Genomic DNA, 20,817 nt, shown 5'->3' with positions numbered 1-20,817 from the left:
CGATGGAAATAAAGATAAAGAGTCGCGTGACTATCCATTCGAGTTCTTCTCCTTTGACAATTTGAATTTTCCGCCTTTGTCAACCTGTTAACGGAGAAGAACGAGATACATAGCTCGCAACTAGGATCCTCAAAGAAATAATAATTTCTCTGTAGAGAAATTTCTTCTATTTTCCGACCTTTTGCTATTACCCTCTTTATTACGAGAAAACGATCTTTTAATGTGTCAAGAGAAAAAAAAAAAAAATAAAACGGAGAGTCACATACATCGATGATCGTTCTTTCGTATTTTCCTGAAATTTCTGAAGCTTTGTAACGACGAGAATATTATTCGGTAAAAATGACCCACAGAGTACGTTATATCGTAATTTATATTGACGAATACTTAAATCGTTTCCAATATGAAATATAATTTGTCTCTATTAACTGCTATGTTCACTTTAATCTCTAAAGTATTCGATGATTACGAGAGCTGTGATTAAAAAATGACCTGGTTAACAGAGTAATCTCGAGATTAAAAAAAAAAAATTCACGAAATCCCGGGATCTTTGGGTCGTTTGGTTATCGTAGAGCGAACAAGCTTAATGAACTCGAACCGGTGGGCGCGGCGAGGTTTCGGAGCGTAGGATTTCGTGAGCCGTTCCGACCGATCGCGGGCCCGCGAATTCACTTGCATAACGGCGCGTTGCACGATAAAAAATGCGGCTTCGAGCGGGGCTTATTTTTAGTTGGCCACGGTTCGTTCGTCTTCGACTGTTTCGAGTTTGGCGAGCGAGATGAATTCTGCCGAGCCGCTCAAGTAGGAAAATAAACGGCGCGACCTCGTACACGATGATATCACTTCGCGACAAGGTGTTCGACCCGCGAATTCGAAACTGCCGAGTTCTTTTTTCTCGGCATTTGTTTTACTCGCGTCGAACATTGCCACGGTTTTCTGTAGATTATTATCCATAGAGCTCATCCATCTCCGACGCCTAATTGACTCTCGTTTAAAAATTTCGATGTGAGAGAGAGACGAACGTACCAGAGCGACTCCCCACCGGTCTGATTTGTAATAATCACATATAACGAAATAATTTGTAACAATATACGTTGTAAAGATTGTATTCTCTACCTACATATCCTTAAATTCTAAGGAAGCATTTGTCGGCCTTCACTTTCATACCATTAAACGTTCGCGCACTCGTACGAAACTAAACTACTAAACGATATTTCGTAATCTCGAACCTAATTATTCGATATAGAATAGACGCACTTTCTGTATGCACCGTACATTATTCTCAATGGTAGCGAAACTTTATAATTTTGTGCTCGATGACGCTAGTTTACATACACGATACACGTCGGCTCACTACCACCTAGGCAATGCCCCAAATTTATGCCCCATCTCTTTGACAGGGGAAGTGACGACAAGAATCCGCGGGTTTGAACGTTTAGGCGGAGAAAACGACGAACGGTCATGTGAACCGTGCGACGAAACGATAGGGAATTTAGGAGAGAAAGAGACGCACAGAGAGAGAAAGAGCGATTAGGTTGAGTTAGGTGCAAGTTAAATATGCGGCCGGTATTGTTAAAAATAGAGTGACGGCCGACCGCCCGGTTACTTGTGCAATCGAGCACGTGGGATCAGTCCCCTCTTCTCTTCGGTTTCCATCTGGTATACCCATGGCCCCCTGCTGTTTTTCTATTCCTCCTGTACGTCAACCATCCTCATCCCCGCGCGGAAAATTTGTCGCCCACGCGTCAATCGCTCTTTCCCTCGACTGCTGTTCGTTTCTCTTCGCGATGTGTGTCTCGAAGGGGGGCAAGCAAGAAGCGAACAGAGAGCGAGAAAGAGAGGAGGGCTTTGCTTTGCCAATGATTTTGGCACGAATCGAACTCAGCACGCGTTCTGCTTCGCGGCCTTTGCCTCGTTCGCGCTTCTCGCCCCGAAGAAAAGGGATTCGTGCTCTGTCTTCGCTTTGACGTCGATCGAGAGAACAATAGGACGATTCAGTGAGTGGCTGGACAAACAAAGCGACGAGATCAGAAGCCCGGAGAACGAGGCAGATACTGGGAACGAGTGAAAGTGGGTCCTAACGAAATTCTTGTCTTTGAATCTTGTCGAGATACGAATTACACAATATACAGCTGTTAGACATTAGAAGCACAAAAACGTAGAGACGCGTGTGTATTGGAGTTTATAGGAATTTAGAGTTGTGGAGATAGACGTTAGGATTCTGTCACTCAAATGGGAGAAGACGTTTTGTTTTCAGACGAACTGGCTGCGATCAAACTCGCTATCCATTAGCATCCAATATCCACTCTATCACTAGCGAGGATTCAAAGTGTCTTCCTAAGATCCAAGGCGCTAACGAGGGCTGCCCTTGAGGCGGAAAACACGGCGCGCGCGTCCGTTCACCAGGCGCGAAAATAACGTTCGTAACTCGTCAACGCGATGGCAAGGATTTTGGCTGGGATACAACGAACGAGCCTCCGTGCGCGTTTGACGTCCACAGCTGAAGATCGTCACGATTATGGACGACGACGTAAACGTGTTTATTCACGTTGCGAGGAAAAACGTAATATTACATGGTGGAGAAAAAAAAACGTGTAGTGTCCGGTTTCGCGGCCGATACACAGCGGGAAGAAATTGCGTGCCCCGTGTGTGTTTGCCAGTGGTTTGCCGTTTGAATAGCGGTTCGTTATGTAACGAACCGAAACACGATCAACGCTCGTCTATCAGCCACCCTTCCTGTGAAAATTGATCGATCGTACGATCCGAGAGATCATTCTCTCTCTCTCGGCTATCCCTCGCCTATCGTCGGATGTTTTAACGCGGGACAAAAATGAATAAACCGAAGAATCGCGACGAATAACGAGCGATTGCCCGTTGCTGCGCTTTGTCACGTTGGTCTGACGTTTCGCGGCTTACAGCGGTACCTCGGTCTCGGAAACCTGTTGGCGATTCCGGGAATTTCGATACCTTGTGTGTAAACTTCGGAGAAATCTATATGAGACGGGAGGATCCTCTTGTTAACTGCAACTTGCGCTCCTTTCCCTTCATCGAATCGGAAGTATCACAGCAATTAACGATCTTGCAGTATACTCGCTTGCGAACGATATCTTTGCGAATCTACATCTTCCGAATCTACATGCGAAGTTTCAACTTGCCGGATTTAATTGCAAATCGCCAGTTCTCAGCGCCGAGTTACGTTCCAACATCTCTTTCAAGAGCGGAAACGAAAAGGCCGCGATGTCGAGGCGAGTGAAAACGAAAACGAGACGAATGGGAGAAGAGAAGAGGATGCGGCGCGAGACAGAGGCGAACACGCGATCTCCCGACGCGAATGTTCCGGCAAATGTCCGAACGACGCCCGATTGGCACTGGCACTGACACTAACAGCAGAAACGTTGCACTCGCACTGGCGAGACTGGCTCGGAAGATCGCGCTTGCTGCATTTGCTGCAACGGCCGCGCGAGCGTGTGCGTCGGCGAGTCAGCCTCGCGTCACCCGTTCCTCATTCACCCGTTCGATTTGCAAATCGCGATTCCGCTCTTTCGATCGTTCGGTTCTGGCTGTTACCCGGCGATACACGAGCTAATTCCACGCGACCACGCTTTGTCACTGGATCGGTTATCTATCTCTCTCTATCCGAACGTGCTTCAATCGTACGACGATGTACGCGATAACTGACCGATAACAAGCAGACGAGTAAATTACGCTGATCGATTTATACGAACTACGACGAACATCGATAAATTGGTAGGAATAGATTGGATAAAGAGGAACTCTAACGAGTACTCTAACTTTTCGAAGTGGCCGGTAAAATTATGAAAAATCGAAATGTCGCGTATACGGAGCGAAGTGTATACGACGAATTAAAACTTGCCGGCGATTTCTAATTTTTAATTTTTAATATTCCAACTTTTATATTCCAATCCCGATTTCGTTTTAGCAGAAGGAAGAGATCCTGCGTGTTGTAGGAAAATGTTCGCCGTGAAATTGAAATAAAACATCGTACACAACAGCTTTTTGATGTTTCGCTGGAGCTTGCGGTATTTTTTAATGTTGGAAAAATGAATTTCGCTCGAGAGACATTCCCTTGACGTATTTACTCGATGCATTTTAATGTCGTTTTCCGTTCGTTCCTCCAATAAATAAATTAGTTGCTTCGAGTATCCGAGATTGTCTGTACGATGATTTTTGCCCCTAAATCAACTCTTCCGGATTAACGGAAAAAATTTGCCGAGATGTGCAGCTCGGAAGGCCAATGTAGAATGCGCGTACATTATCGGCGATTCTTTGAATATTCATAGTTACGAATGTCGTAAGAAGTTGAGTTACCAGTAACGTAAGAGATGACGTTAAACGAAAACGTTTTGAGAATAAAAAAGAAGGCAGTTACGTGAACAACGTTTTGGAATTCGACTATTACGCGGTAGGACTAAAATTCCACAAAATACAAAGGTCTGACGCGTCACGCTGCGGAAACGCAGATTAGTTTTATCGTGGAATTTCATGACAAGCCGATCGCGTGATTTTCGCGTGAATTTCCGATATATTCATCCGGAAATTACTACGTGATGAATCGCACGATCGACTGGCGAGAGAAAAAAAAGAACAGATTCGAAAAGAGGAAACAACAAAATATCAAACAAACCTAACTATTGTTTTATTGTTACAAGATCCACCAATTTTTCACTCCGATCTTCCGTTCCAATTTTCTGGCCGCGCACCTCGACTCTTATCAACGAGTCAATAGCTTAATGCACTCCAACGAAATACTCTTAATTCCAACGATCAAGCAAACGAAGACGATATTCACTGGATACAAGCAACGACAAGTTTTCTGAATTGGACTGCCAGCCGCGCGATCGCCGACAATATTGATCGAATCTATAGACACTGCTGATCTCTATACGCTATCAAACACGGTGACGTGCGGTCGAGCGACTGCCGCGAAAAAGAAGGCTTTCTCTCGCGCACGAGGTACGGCGATTCACTAGCGCGGGCGTCGCGCCGCGTCGCGGCACGACGCAGTGTAAAGCGCGCGACAGATTATCTACCAGTCGAAGATAAACCTTTACTCGTTACGAAATCTTCAGTGGCAAGAGAGAAGAGGTGGAGACGACTGGCAAGAAGAGTTCGATAGCTGGACGTGACAAGAACAGCGTTGGCCGATGTTGTTACTCGATAATTAGTTCATAAAGAACGGTTGATATATAGCAGAAACTATTATTAAACTGACAAGAGGAAGAAACAGCGAAGCGATATAGGTCAACGGAAAAATGCGTGAACGATGAAAAAGAAATAGATAAATTGGTCGGTAGAGATGTGTGACAAATACGTGGGTTGGCAATCTAGAAAAACGAATAAAAAAAACTGTAGCCAGGGGAGAACGCTTTCTGGTCGAAACGAAAATACTCTATGCTCAGTGCCCCTTTCCCTACGTTCCCGCGATAATTTACGTGGGTTCGATGCTCTTATCGCTCCACATCCTCGAACTACACATGCGTCACGGCGAGCTTTTGCGACCTCCTTTCGATTCGATTTCGGTTCTTTGAATTTCAATAGGAATTACGGTGTTTTGGTTAACTGGCTACAGAATGGGACGCTATCTGGTCGGTTATCGAGCTATGTATATCTGTGGGAAATACCGAGTATTCTGTCGTTAAATGCAAATGACATACAGGTACCTGACGTATCGTTTTACGTAACATCGGAATATGGTGGATGGGCAATTGTCACTGCAACTACAAAATCAGTTGAAATCGACTGATACTGTTTGTTTCTACAGATTCCTAGGATATGCCAACGTTCTTGCTCGCGTTAATATTAACTTTTATAAAAACGTATAAACAGAGAAAATTTGTACGCCAGATTCGGTTGGTGATTATTTACATCGTCTCGTGATAGAATAAGAAATGCACTTGCACGTGCAATATTACAGAAACCAAGTAAAGATAAAACTTCTCGTAGTATAATTAGTTGAGCTTACCATTTCTCTATTTATATACTCGCTCGCTACTGTTTCGATTCTAATTGGCTATATATAACCCAGTATAAGTGGATAGTTTTAACGTAGCGTTAGCGGAGTCTGTATCCTTTCCACCTCCTTTCTGACCTATATTCCGCACGCGTATCCTGGACTATTCGCCTGCGATCCTCTTCCGTGTTTTTGTCGCGAGACTCGGAGCAAGTACGCGCGGTCGATTTTTTCGTGGGAAAGCCGAACGCAAGAAAGTACGGTCCGCTGGGATCGAGTTAATCCCAGCCGGGGATCGAGATAAAAGCCTGGTCCCCCCTTTTATAGTCGTTTACGACGTCGATGGTAAGGAAAGCCCACCATTCTAACAAGAAAAACGAGCCAGTCTTCCGCGTCTTCGTCCTCGTATCCTACTATCTATTGACAGAAAGAAAATTCCCTCCTTTGTACCAATTGTAATTTCAAGAACTTCATTTCGTCCTATGTACGCAAGTGCTCGACAAACGTGTCCACCGTGGCGACCATAGCCTGCATCAATCTTTACTGTATATACCTTGGTATTTATCTTTGTATATCGCGCGTTACTTAATCACACATAAGCACAGATATCCGAAACTCGACTTTTTCTCGGATATATTTGCCGTGTCAAGTTCGATAAAAGAGACTGCGCCGATATCTATATCGGGTAGAAGAATTTTGGACCTCGTTTTTTCTTTCGTTTACACAGCTTAGAATACGGAAATTTATCTGTCGAAATTTACCTTCCACTTGTTGAAAAGTGGAGATAAATAAACGTTCGATGAGTCAGATCATTGACTGGTTTGTTACTTTACTGCTTGAATCGCGTGACTGGACAATGAAATTGAGAAACTGATAGAAGGTAGAATTAATTAGAGAAACGTAACAGGGCCGTACATATCGTCCTTTTAAAATTTACGATTCCGATTTACGATTGTTCGTAACATCGCTCAGAGAGGGATGTACGCGAATAGTTTGAGTAGCTTCAAAAGGTCGAATATCAATCGCGCGTCGGTGTAATGAAATTGAGAAATTGATAAAAAGTGACGTTGATTGGTTCGTCTTTTGAAAGGCTCGTATATTTTGCAACCCATTAACCCGTTTCTCGCGAGCATCTCTTTGGAAAAAAACTTTATAGTGTTCAAACTGGCACCGACGTCTCGTATATCGCGGTTATCGTGGACGAACTTAAAAATATCCAGCCGGCGTAGAAACGCTTTAATCGAGGACGTCGAACTTGCGCGCCAACTCTCGTGGCCGACACGCGGCTTCCATCGCGAATACTTGAAACACGCGCGACGATCCACGCGCGATCATTAACGCGATCCCGTCACGCAACACGCCGTGTTGTTGCACCGTATTTTCTTCAACAACTCCGCGTTCCATTTCCAAGCGATTTCGATAGGCGTCCAATTTGGCAAGTTCCTCGCGGTTCGATCTAAACAACGCTGGCTGGCTCGCGAAAAAGCTCGTGAAGAAGCTCGTGAAAAAGCTCGCGAAGGACGCCTCCTTGTTTCGTTTGTAATTCCTTCGTGCCAAAACAGGGAAAATATAGTAATATCTCGTGTTACAAATAAAATCGAACTGATGGAATTTACGAATGCTCTGTAACTAATAAAGCTGGAAAGTGTTGGAAAAGTTACCCCTTTTTTTATACTAATTTTCTTTAAATATAAGATTTTTGTATAATAATAACGATACAATTCCCTTGCTACCCGAAGAGACCAAGTTTCTATTACTCGCGCCCGAATAGACCACACGAAAATTTTCCACTTGCGTCTATTAACAAAGGACCGATCTCCCCTATGTGAAGAATGCAACGTACCAGTCACAATGGACCAACTTATTTTAGACTGCGCGGAAGCATACGACACGATAATCGTATCGTGATAGAAACTGAAACGGTGCATCAGAGACAACGTCAACAGGAATAAAATCTCACGATCCGCCAAAATTCGATAAGGAAAGAAAAATAATTGACGCGACGTTTTAAGCATATCCGGTCGTGTGACGTTGAATCTGTGTATAACAGAAAGTAGCCTGTTATCGGTCGTTCTACGTACGAGTTAAGAATAGACTAAAATCTTCCATCGTTTTTCTATTTTCTAGCGAATATATAGCTAGAAAATAAAATAACGTTTGTGCAAAGTATCAGCGAGTTTCTCGAAACCTATAACACGATATATAACGGCAGCAGATTGAAGAGCGGTCCCCTCGAACCCGATAATAAATTATTAAGTTTCATGCGGGCTATAAAATTGCTGGAAGCTCGACTGGGCTGTGCACTGTGTGGGCATATTTAAGTTAAAAATATTTAGCGGTGCCAGTGATGCGTATTGCGTAATGTGTTGGAAACCGAACGATAACGTACATCGTTCCGAACCTTAAATGTGTGCCGCGGTCTCCCCCGAAAGCTATTTAGCTTCAACGTTTTATAATACCGCGGGTTATAATACCGCGGCAGAGGTTGTACAAACACTATTTCATCCTCCTTCGAAAAGGATTCGTCCGTAGGAGAAAAGAAAAGAAAAAAAGGATCTTTCGAAAGAAGACGAATTCCTCTTCCTTCGTATTCGCCATTTATACAATCATAATGTAACGTAGACGAAACAGAATTCGCTAGCGAACTAGATCACGAAACGTTGATATGGTTTCGACATCGTTTACGACGACCTAAATCAATTCAAAATAATTCACGATCTTGCTGCAATTTATATCCATTTGTCGACGATCCTGGTTTTCCAATCCATACGTGAATACATTTACTTTCGTCGTTGTAGGATTAAATTCGAGTGGCGAATTGGGCAAATATTAATAGCCCTTTATAGCTAGCGTTAATTTATTTCGGTGTGCTTTGGCCTTGCTCTCGATCCACCTATCAATCGAATCGCCTTCTCACGCCTCTTTTTAAAGATTTAACTTTTCCCCTCGCTATCGCTGTTTTCCTATACAGATATACGCACACACTTCCAGCACCGTTTTATCAACGTCCAGCCAGCTTTTGCATGTTTAATTCGATTGAATTTCATTTCTATTAACTCGAACCTTCCACAAAACTTCGCGTCCAAACATTCCATCGATCGTACTACTATCAAGAATCGGGACAGACTACACGGGCACGTGTGCTTTACCGTGACAAACTCGAAGTGACGAAGCGCGACAATTGCGCGAACAGTAACTGCGATTCTCCGAAGGATGCAGCGATCTATCGAGATCGCGATACACGAGCAAATCCGAGGATCACTGACGGTGAGTGTCGCGCCAACTCTCAAATCGTTCCAATACGTTTCCCCTCCTTCTGTCAGCCAACAACAGGATCGTTCGATTTGTTGCGATCTAATTGTTACTCTTGTGCACACAAATGCCCCCTTCTTCTTCTTCTCGGTGGTGGTACGCACGTAATCAGTCACTACTCGCCGACGACGCTCTAAAATGTGTGTCACGAGACGCTAATCCGAGGAAATCTCGCTTGCTGATCGCTCGCGTCATCGGCTTCCGCGACGTTCTTCTCTCTTTCTTCTTCCGTCTATCTTTCTTTCGAACACAAGGATTCTCTTCGACCGTTCTTACGTCTCTTCCGATCGACTCGGAGATTGTCAATGGTTTAATTCGCATGGGTTCCTATCGCAGTAGCAGCGTGGTTATCGCGTTTGTTAGAATTAGTGCTGATCGCGTAAGACGATCCAATTGTACAAGTTTCCTTAGATCGAAGGAGGCGACGAAGGAAAGGAGAGAAGTGGCAGTTTGGTAAAAATTATTCGAACGAACTTCATAAATTTTCCTCGCTAATTTCACGTTCGAATAAACGAAAAACGACTAACAGGAGTTCAATTGGATGGGTACTGATTAAAATTTTGTTTCTATAAATCGAACTCCACGTAGTACGTACGAACTGTTTGTCCCATTATGAGTTTGGATAAATGAAATTCTACGCATCATTCGTACGATCGTTATAATTCGACGAGTATTAAAAAGTAGCTTTGATCTTCTTTCCGCATGATTTTAATATCAAAGGAACTTCTCTTTTTATTCCTCCAGGTTTACTTAACTCCTGATTTTTTCTGTCGAAAATAGGATACCCCTACTACCTGTCCCGATTAAATCGTAGCACAGTTACATCGTTATGGTACTTGAATAAATTCTTAGAACATACTGAATCACTTTCTCACTTCGCGATTCTTTCCTGCCGCTTCGATAAGAAATTCATCACCGGCTGGCGTCGACATTTCCCGATAAAGCCAAGTATAATTCATCTATCGAAAGAAGGTAGGGATCGTGTTATCTGAAATAGAGGACGCACACATTAGTAGAATGGCGTATACGAACGGGACAATTGACCACCATTTACCAACAACGTGCGCAAATCGTGAATGTTGACAGCAAGGCATTTTTTAGATAAGAAATTGATGGAAATTTACGAAGTTGGGCAGGATACGAATCTCTCGAACGTATCGACGATACACCGATTTCTACAAACGGCTGTTGATCCGATTCTCAAATATGTTTTTCTAAATCTAGATGCTGACTTGAAATGTTGTTGATATCAATGAAAGAAGAATTGCTGTTTGAGTTGGATCGTCAGGAGCAAAAAAAAATAGTACTGTCCACTGTAGTTTAGTAATAGATATCGATCAATATGTAGTCGATCGGATCTATCTACCCCACCTCGTGCCACTCCTATCGTCACTGAAAACGATCCTTATGCAATCGAGCCGGCTGGCAGTCAAGGTCGCTCGCATGACGCGCCACGCGATTCTCGCCTCTGCGCCCGCGAAAACCGAGCAACGTCTTTTATGAAACTCACTTCTCACAATCAAGCCAAATCATACGAGCAAATCTAAACAGGAGTTAATCACATAGTCGTTAGTCTGAAACTTAAAGAAACGCATCTTTTAATTTAAGACTGCTACTACGAATTCAACTGCGCGCTACTGTTCCAGTTTCTTACGCCGCAGCCTCGCGTTAGCTTCAACCGAGCAAAGAATTTTTCATAATTTACCAATTAGCAGATTGGCGGACTGCGGATATTTATGTAAATTCGTATTTTTCCAGAGATAATTAGGAAATAATGGACAGAAAGTAGTTTTGCCCAGCGAATACGTATTCCGGGATTCTTTACATATTTTTGCATGTTACGTGTCAAATAGTAAGGTAAAAATTCATGATCTATTTATTCATTAGCATAGAATGGGAACTAGAAATCACGCTACAAGTTATAATAATAATCTTCTTCCTTAAGAATCTTTTTTCAATTTATACGATTCTATCGCATTTTCCTTGAATTTAAATAACCCTTGCAGTAGAAAAACGCGATTGCATCTAAAGCAAGATCGGAAGTTTGCGGGCAAAGTTTTGAAAATTGCTTCGCACTGTACGTGTGTATTCTGGCTCGTTGAGTCATAGAGAAAAAGGACTACGTATGTAGAAATTCAATTGCCCAATTTTGTATCCGATCACGTGACGAAAATATGATCGATCTGTAGTGCGCGATACGCGTATCTTCGTCGCTGGCTACCGTGTAAATGTTATCTACATCGTTGCATAACGCGTGCGTATTGTTAGCTTCCTATTTGGAAGTCGTAAACACCGATGATATAAGAAACGAAACAAGACGAAACGAGACGAGAGGGAGCCTCGAGATGGAAAAGACCCGTACGTTTCCCCCAAGGCATGGTGCGAGTATCGCCTGTTCTCTGGCTGGCCTATAGGCAGGCGAGAAAACTGAAAAATAAAACGATAAGGGAAAAAGAGCGTGGCTGGCTGTATTCGGTTGGACATTGTCGCGTTTCAACGCACCGTGATCGGATCGAGGCAAGTCGTAATCGCTAAATCGCGTAATCGGCTCGAGATCGAAACAGCGTGGTTATCGCGCGACAGCAGCATCACCGGCTGCAAGGACGTTGATTAATTATCCTCGTCGCGTTTCTGATATTTGAACATCTGATCGGAAAATATTCCTGCAAATTAGAGCAACGGGGGTTTAATGGCAGTAATTTTGTCATCTTTGGGACTTTGACTTCGGCGAAGTATAAATAAAACGTTGAAATGAAACATGAGAAATTTGAATGAAGTAATTTATTACGTAATTTGTTATGTATGTTACAGCATTGTAAATAAATTTCAATTGTTTTAAGTCGTGTCGAAGAAAGGAAACGGACGAACGTACTAACTGATAAAAATACGTATTAAACAAATCCTTGAAAGTCTTTTTCATAATAAATGTAAATTAACTGGAAAGAATTGCAAATGAAATGTATTAACGCAATATCGTCTCTTAATGGGTTAATCACACAGTAAGCTGTATTTCTGGTTCTACTTTGCTCTCTCGGCTATGACAAATTTATATTTATCTCCGGCCGATGATAACCACAATTATCACCGATTAGGTATTTATATTGCAACAACTTGACAATCCAAAGAAACTCCATTTATTCCTTTTCCGATCAAACACTTTTGAATCTTAATGCACACCATTGCAAATTCCCCTTTTTTTATAACGTTATAAGGATAACGATTAGACGAACGTTTGAAATATCATTTCAAGCAAATTGAGCCACGATATTATGGCTTTTTTCGAATAGATTTTCAAGCAGAAGATCGTACATTAGGCTATCTACATTTGTATGTTCAATGCGTTTGCCCACGCGTCAGGATGTACCGAGAGATACTATTCCGACAAGCAGCAGGAAGTCTCGCTTCCCACAGGCTCGTATAGTCAAGAAACTTGAATATCCATTCGAATCGCACGGTAACGTTAGCACTCGGAGATCTAGTCCGCTATCGCGTGTCCACCAGACGTCATGTATCCGCACGTGTAAGTACGTATATGTTCGAAGCGGTGTACTTCCGGCGCGTTTCCTATTCGCCTTTTAAGAAACGGTACTATCGCCAATACGGTCACTTTACATCGCTGCATACTACATTCTATTTCGATGAATCTTTAGAATCTTCCAAGAAATGCTACTATCACGCGGTAAAATCACTTTGCATCGCTCGATTGCAAAGTTGTAAATTCTACTTCAATAAATCTTTATTACGTATAATCAAATCCTTATGTCGGGATAGTTGAACGCAACATTCTTCGACGGTTTCCTCGCGAACGATAAATAAACAACCGCTAACGTCAAACACCAAGAGATTCATCATCGCCACTGTAATCCACGGAAGAGATACATTTCTACACAGAAGATTGCGAAAATATCGTGAGCAAACGTTGATATTGAAACGCAAAAGTACGAATCAACGGTAGCTGAACAGCGATGAATGAACACATAGCACAATCGACGTCCTCGTTTCCCTCATACATACCCTTTACGAGGATCGATCCTACCAACCGAAACAGCCCCTCCAAAAAGCTCGAGCCTCAAACACCAAACCTACCCTCCGTCCCTAGAACCCGCCTGTCACTTGGAATCTCACAACCCCGTTTGTTTCGATTCCAACGCCACTTCCGCAGCACCGTGACCCCTCTACAACCGAAAGATGCGTCACCTTTGCCACTTGCCGTACCGCTCGGTCAGTCGCTCAGCAGATGTTCCGAAAACTAGCCGCGACTTCTCAATGAAGCGTCGACTGCGCGATAGCCCGCCGTGCCCTGATGCATCGATCGATCCGCGCGTGTATCAGATACGATGCACAACAGCCCCGTTTTTCGAGCGAGCCCACGATCAATTCGAGACGCAGAATTATCCTCGACTCGTAGAGGATCGAAGATGATGTTCGAGCGAACTTTTGGGACGAGACACGCGCTGCTACTTACACTCGAGAGAACGATAAGCGCGACGAACACCGTGGTTCGTTCGCTGGGTGGAATTGCGTTCGTAGAATTGTTACGGGCTGCTGATGGCGAGGGAACCACGCGACCGAGTTTGCGCGCTCGACCGACTTTCTCCCCTTCAACTGACTGCTCTCACTTTCGTTCGGGGTCGCGCCAACTGACACTGCTGAACAAGAGCAGTATCGACGACCGCGAGAGGAACGCGGCTAACGGAGGACGAGCCGCGAGATACGCAAGTCGCGCAAGCGCCGCGACGCCACGCGCCCTGCTGCCCTAACATTCGGACATCGGAGCTTTCACTCTCTGGGTACGGGCAACCCACTTTTTTCGACTGCTCGTTAGCTCCCCCAACCTAACCACCTACGCGATTTTCTGGGTGCTTCAATCGATGTATTACAGGGAACTGTGAAATTTTGTACATTCAGAGGAGCGCAATCTGTTTCCAGGGGAATCGAAAGTTGCGAGATATTTCGAATTTGGCAAATAGAATTCAGGAACTTGAGAATTTAGTGGCTGGAAATTTTTCCGAGAAATTGTAAGTCGGGAGAAATTTCTGTTCCAATGTCGAATCGAAAGTTTCCGTCTGAAATAAAGCTAAGCAAATAGAATCCAGAGATGTAGAAACTCGGTACATAGAATTTACTTCAAACTAGAATAGAAAGTTCCTGTTTCGAGCAATCACAGAGAAACTCCAAGTTTCAAATACATGGAATTTGAAAACGTTGAATTTTTTGCAGAAATTCTGGTACAGAGAAACGTAGGCGTGGTTTGTTTGAATTGAATGCTTGGTAACGCTTGCACAAATGCACTTTTCTCGGGATAATAAAAAAGACTTCACAGGGATGGAAAATTGAAATTCCGCGTTCAAGACCACTTTCATCTCTGCTTTAAAAGAGCTGACCTTCTAGCGCGACAAGACCCGCGAAGATCGATGAAAAATAGTAGAGCGAGAAAGTGTCACCGCAGGTTTACGAAGAAACTTATCCTTCTCTTTCATCCTCGAGAAGAGCTTCGAAAGTATGTACTCCGAATCGTAAGGAACTGATAATGTTTCGTAAAAATGTTGGTTCGTTCCTAGATATCGTATGCACGACGCGTAAAAAACTAATCGTTCTTTCATAAGAACAGCTTAAAAAGAGTTAAACTCGAAACGTGTGTATCACCCGTTTCATAATTACGATATGGCTTGCGGCTCGGGCTTACGATATTCCGAGTTACGAAACGTAAATTGGCGCGTTCAAAAAATTTGGCACGTCGCGAATCGCGCACGCTTTTCTGCCTGCATAAACAATTTCGCGTCCACTCAGCAATAATACCGATGCAATGAACGTCATATTATTCGTTTCGCTTAAACACGAGGTTTTTCGCTCACCGTTTATCTTCGATAAAAGTTTCCCTTCCGCGACTTAAAGCGTGTCTCATAACCGCATCGATTTCGAATTTTCCACGACGATAAAACCGACGCGACAAAAATCGGGCAGATACTCCGGGGAGCGATAAACCGCAAACCAAATCCGGAAGCAAGCAGCAGAATGCTCAGCAAAAAGAGAAGAGGGAAAAATGAAATCTGGTTTGTCTGGCACAATTCGTAAAATTCTATATTATTCGTAAAATTTCACGAATCATCTTTATTGATAAATATTTTCACATATCGTTACCAAGTTTGCTAACGAAACAGATGAAAGAGTAAATTGTATAAATTTTAAGTAAAAAAAAAAAAAAAAGAAAAAAAAAAGAATCTACAGCCTGCAAATTGTAACTTAACAATTTGCTAATATTACCGATTAGTGGATTATCGTGAAAAAGTTCCACGATAAGGAAAATTCCGAAAAGGAAGAGAACTAGACGAATAGAGGTAAGGACGAGATTCGTCCAGATGGCAAGCTCGTATCGACTAAAGTAAGGAGGAGCCAGTAAGGGAAGACGAAGGGTGTCAGGAACCTCTTTATATGGGCCACGAGATCCGGCTTGCCCCACGATCATTTTACTCCTCCGAGGGACGGGCTGGTTCAACGCGTGTTACGCTAGAAGAGAAGGGTGAGACGCGCGAAGGGGATGCCACTGACTCGAAATTACCGTGGGGGATAAATGCGGAAGACGAAGGAAGAAACGGTAGCCGTTTTATTTGTTTTCCGATAGAGAAACTACTGAATGCCAACGTGCCTGTTTGTTTGACTGGTTACACAGACTTTTTATGATTCTTCTACCTCTTTTATTCGTTGTTTATCTTCTCGATAGATGATACGTAATTGTAAAAAATCGTTTTACTATTCTTATCCTCGAATAAACCGTCCTACCTACCATTCCAAAATTACACTTTCCCGCTCTGCTCTCCTCCGTTCGACATAAAATATCGAATCGTTACTTTGTAACAGCCTGTATAATTTTACCTGAAAGATAAAAACACGACGAACTCAAAGTATTTCAACGTATCTCGAAAAATAAAAGAACGTTATATGGATTAAGAATAACAGACTTCTTAAATAATCAGGCACTGTCGTATTTAAATTAATGTTACGCTGGTACGACGTAGTAATGCGACGAGCAAAAGTCGCGTAGTTCATTGCCAGAGCTCACTTGAACGCCACGTTGCGTCACAATTATCGCCGGTTGCCACTAACGAAAGCCGTTTCACGCTTCGCGGAAAAACGGCTACAGCTCGTGCGTATCACGCACCTGGAATTCGCTTGAAAAGTAACGTACGCATTAATCACAAGTCACCGCACCAATCTCCCTATGTCCGAGAATCTGACGCAAACGTCAGAAGATGTTGCTCTCTATAGTTCTCCATAGCTATGTGAGGGGCAAGAAGAGAAAAAAGGCGGATCTAGTGGGCTAGAACCCTTGATTCTCGCGATAAATCCGCCTCGTAAAACGTACAGCGCGGAGAAATCAGTGATAGTCAGAAGTATCTTCCGTAAACGAAAGGGGGAAAACAACGGACGAAATGGACATCAGATTCTGGTCGATAAACGAGATCTGTCTGCATGCAAGCGTGAGAAAAACATGCGGAGCACTTACCTTGCGTGATTAGCGGCGCGATCGCTTGGTCTATCTAAAAGAGTTCGTTGAACGAAAAACGCGTAATCTGGTGGCGGAGATAAATTGAAGATATTAAGAGGCGAGCGGAACTTAACTTCTTTCATCACGAACACGCGATACTTCTTTCGTCACTCGAAAAAAATCACACGTTTCGCTTTCGTCATTGATCGGGCTATATTAACGTTTAAATTCCACTTAATACTGCTCCATCTTTCAGGTATAAGTTTATCGAGGGAAATTCTTGCGTAAGATAAAACCGCAAATCGTACACGTATAAATAGCATGCGACACAAAAATAAGCAGGATGGAAGATACTCTGTGAGACAATCATACTGATGGACATGAACGACGAAAGATCGATTAGTCCTACCTTAGGACGTAATTCACGCAGACGACGGAAAGTGGCTTTTGCTGTTTGGTGCAGTGGATCAGGGTGGCTTGTGTCACGACCCACGCGTAGCCTCCTCGTTTCCCAAGAAATCTGTAGGCCACTGTCTCACACTGACCCTTGCTGAACACTGAAACAACGCGAAGTTGGGATATCAGTGATGTTGCAAGGACTCGTGAATCTGCCAGGACTCATACTGCATCACATGCGATCTACCCTATATAACCGCGTGACGTGCGGATACTGCGTACGCAACAGTTCCTACATGACGAAATTTTCGCGCTAGTATTGCCAATCCTTCCCCACCTCCAATTTCTCGCGCGTATTCGGTTGAACGTGAAATTCTGATCGAGTAGGATGAGGCAATAGTGAATGTAATTATAGTCACATAGGTAGCTACAACTACGGAAAATCCCATAATTTCTTGATATCAGTGACCTTATCGAGATCGTTCGTACGACAAGGAGAATTTTTTCCACGCTATCGCTACTTTCCGAGAAACCGATCAGGATTACTTGAAATTTGCACCGTAAATTTTTATACCACTCATGGGTCGGCTTATCGAGGTTTATGTGTGGTCTGGATGGTTCCTCGAAGGTTCCATTATCGCGATTCGCAGGAAGGACGGAACGCATGTGTCACTGATCCCTTCGCGTAAATCAACGGACGAGAGACAAAATTATCGTGGTCCGGGCACAACGATGCAGAATCTCAAGAACATAGAAAGATTAAATATATATATATATATATATATATATATATATATATATATAAGTACGTACGATAAAACAATGAAGTTGTTAAAAAAGATTGTATTGTTTAATAGAAGAAAAATAAAAGGAAGATTGAGCGTTGTATGATAACACGTCAGTATGTTTTGATCAGAAGAATCATTTTGTATGTTATCTTAAGATAACAAAAAGCTAAATCACGTACAAACAGTTATTGTCCTAGCTACCAATTAAATGTAGTGACTCGTAAAATATGTTAGCTCCTGAAATCTTGTTAAGAGGATCGCTGCCCTTGAAATGGTTCTTTTTACGGTGTCGTTCACCCGACCCGACAAGCCCATACCAACCGGCATTCTCTTCCCGCCCAACGCCTACGACTCAACCTTTTTTCCACGACAGCCACATCGATCGGTGCCAGCGCATGACTTTCTTCCGTATTAGATGCATAACATTAGGACGAGAAGGGATCAGAAGAGATTCCGCTCGAAACGAGATCACATGCAAGATTTAAATCCCATCGTATAAGCATAATTTATAAAACGAATTCTCTTTTTACTTTTAAAGTATTAAAACATTTTTAAAAGTGTTATCCAAATGTTATCGAACGTTATTTGCTATCTTTTTAAAATTTATATTTCGATTAATTCGACTGATCAAGTCACGAATTGAAATTCTTTGTGCACGCAGGCAAATAAAACATTTGCAGCCCGCTCCTGAAATAGCGAGTGGGTCGTGAACGATCGCGTTTATTCAAATGACTGTCAATTGGCTTCTACTCACGTGATTTAAAACATTTATCCAGAGCCAAATTATCGAGGGCGTGATAGAACTCGAAAACGGATTGTCCCACTAACTCCTCGCTGTTCCAACCCAGATATTCAGCCAATCTAACGTGTGAAATAAAAAAAAAAGGACATACAAAAAACATTTTTTTACAATCGAACATCGTTTTATTATCCATAACTTTCATAATCTGTAAACGTACTCACTTTTCGTCAGTGTATGTGAACTTCATACTAAGGCTGTGCTTCGAGAGGAAAGTGTGCCGTCCCAACGGTATCTCTATATTGCTGGGATGCGGTATGGGACATCCCAGTAGCACCAACGAGGCTCCAATGTCTCGTTCATTTCCATCATCGTCGCTTTCGTGTTCCGCGTCGCTAGTTTCCGATGAATTCGACACTGGATTGCGGATATATGTTAACCTACCGGTACAATGAATCACCTGACAAAAGAAAACATTGCGTAATCGATATGTACATACTGTTACACTTTTTTACACATCATACAGCAGCTGACTAAATTTATTTACCGTTGGAAAAAGCGATTTACCTTGTAGGAAGCGCTCTTTAGATTGACCTTCCTCCCTTTGCTGGTCAATGTGCATTTAAGTCGTAGAAAAAAACTACAAGCACGCTTGTCGCTTTGCTCAGCCGGTTTCGAGGACAGGCATTCCCGCAATTCGTCGTGATCGCATGGGTGACTGTACTCGTACACGCTCTGACCCATCATGTCCATCTAAAACGAACAAGAACAGATTTCCTTAAAAAATCGGCTCTCTTTCCTTCTTTTCCATCGTTGGCAAATGCTTTTTCGTATCAGACAAACGCACCTGAGAAACACCAAGGTAATCACTGACATTCTCCGACAGATAGATCATGTTACCATCGTTGGATAGCACCAACATGAACCCGTTTAGAGCTTTGGAGAATAATTCGTCCATGTGATTCAATGTTTCGGATTTGGTCAGTGTGCCTGGAACTAAAGGAATAACGAGAGGATAGATCGATATTGAAGATTGAAACGTTGTGAGTAAAGAAAATGTTGTTGAACTCAATGTAAACACTTACAGGAATCAACCACTGAGCGCACTTTGAGATACGCGATTGCTAGTCTCATAACACTGGCCTTATCTAAGTGAGATGCCTGTTCCGATGGCAATGGAAGAGCGGCAGCTAGATCCGAGAAAATGTCAGTCTCTTTGCTCCGACGGTATCGTGCAGCATCACGAGACTTTTCCTTCCTTTTCTCGTTACACCTACAGCATAAACATATATTCTATCCTTAATGCAATCTCGTATCTCGTTAACCCTGCTATTCTCACAATCACGTTCTTAGACACATTTCGTTCTCAAATTCTGAAATACTCTGCTCATGAAAGGCGTTTTCGTGTTCTATGGAATTTTGCATTATTGCACGCTAAAACCAAATATTTAAACATACTTTATTCGTTATCTGCGTCTTAATAATATTTGTTGAAATATGATTTCCATTTAGAAGAATGATCAAACAGTCCCAAGGAGGACAATAGGATTAAACCTTTGTCCGAGAAGAATCTCGTGCAAAGTTGCCCAGGTACTTTCGCAATTTCGCTAACTGCTTACAAATTAAACGTGAGAAGTACCTGATAGAGTAATTTTTTCAATTCTCTGTTACGTGACTTTGACACGATCTAATAACTGTGAGATTATGAGAATAACAAGCACGGTACTGCATGAAGTATCGTGGGTCCTAACGAAACAGCAGAAGTATGTTAATGTTCAATCACAGATTTACACCTACTTCTGTGAGTCACTCGAAATTTGACGTCAATATGACTGATAATTATCGACCATCTGTTACTTACAATTTCGTGCCTTTTAATTGACTATAACAAATCGAGTATATATATATATACATATGGAACGACGTAAATAACGGGGAGAAGGTGAGATTTACATCAAACACACGTTTTGTCACGTCTCGACTATCTCAAATGGTTGTTATCTCTCGCATGAAATGACCTTCGAACAGTGTTCTCTCCATTCCTTGAAAATGCTATTATAGTCGTGCCATCCACAGTTTTCTTTCCTACTACGTATTCCCTTCGAAACGATAAGCCTCTTATCGACGT

General features: G+C 42.7%; 1 protein-coding gene across 3 annotated transcripts in view; it reads right to left on the bottom strand.

Annotated features, from left to right (window-relative positions):
- LOC117205451 (protein similar-like) overlaps nucleotides 1-20,817 on the bottom strand; it is a 36,965-nt gene that overhangs the window by 9,925 nt on the left and 6,223 nt on the right. For all 3 annotated transcript variants that reach the window (XM_033443840.1, XM_033443839.1, XM_033443838.1), the window contains exons 2-7: nucleotides 19,775-19,962; nucleotides 19,537-19,685; nucleotides 19,257-19,442; nucleotides 18,914-19,149; nucleotides 18,705-18,811; nucleotides 17,176-17,323 (exon numbers count right to left, since the gene is read on the bottom strand). In XM_033443840.1, coding sequence (XP_033299731.1) covers nucleotides 17,176-17,323; nucleotides 18,705-18,811; nucleotides 18,914-19,149; nucleotides 19,257-19,442; nucleotides 19,537-19,685; nucleotides 19,775-19,962 — 1,014 coding nt within the window. The remainder of the gene's footprint in view (nucleotides 1-17,175; nucleotides 17,324-18,704; nucleotides 18,812-18,913; nucleotides 19,150-19,256; nucleotides 19,443-19,536; nucleotides 19,686-19,774; nucleotides 19,963-20,817) is intronic.

This window comes from Bombus bifarius, unplaced genomic scaffold (genome assembly GCF_011952205.1).
Source record: "Bombus bifarius isolate JDL3187 unplaced genomic scaffold, Bbif_JDL3187 scf7180000007990, whole genome shotgun sequence".
In the NCBI taxonomy this organism is placed as follows: domain Eukaryota; kingdom Metazoa; phylum Arthropoda; class Insecta; order Hymenoptera; family Apidae; genus Bombus; species Bombus bifarius.
Note: the sequence above shows the minus strand (reverse complement) of the source record. Positions and strands in the feature narration are given on the sequence as shown.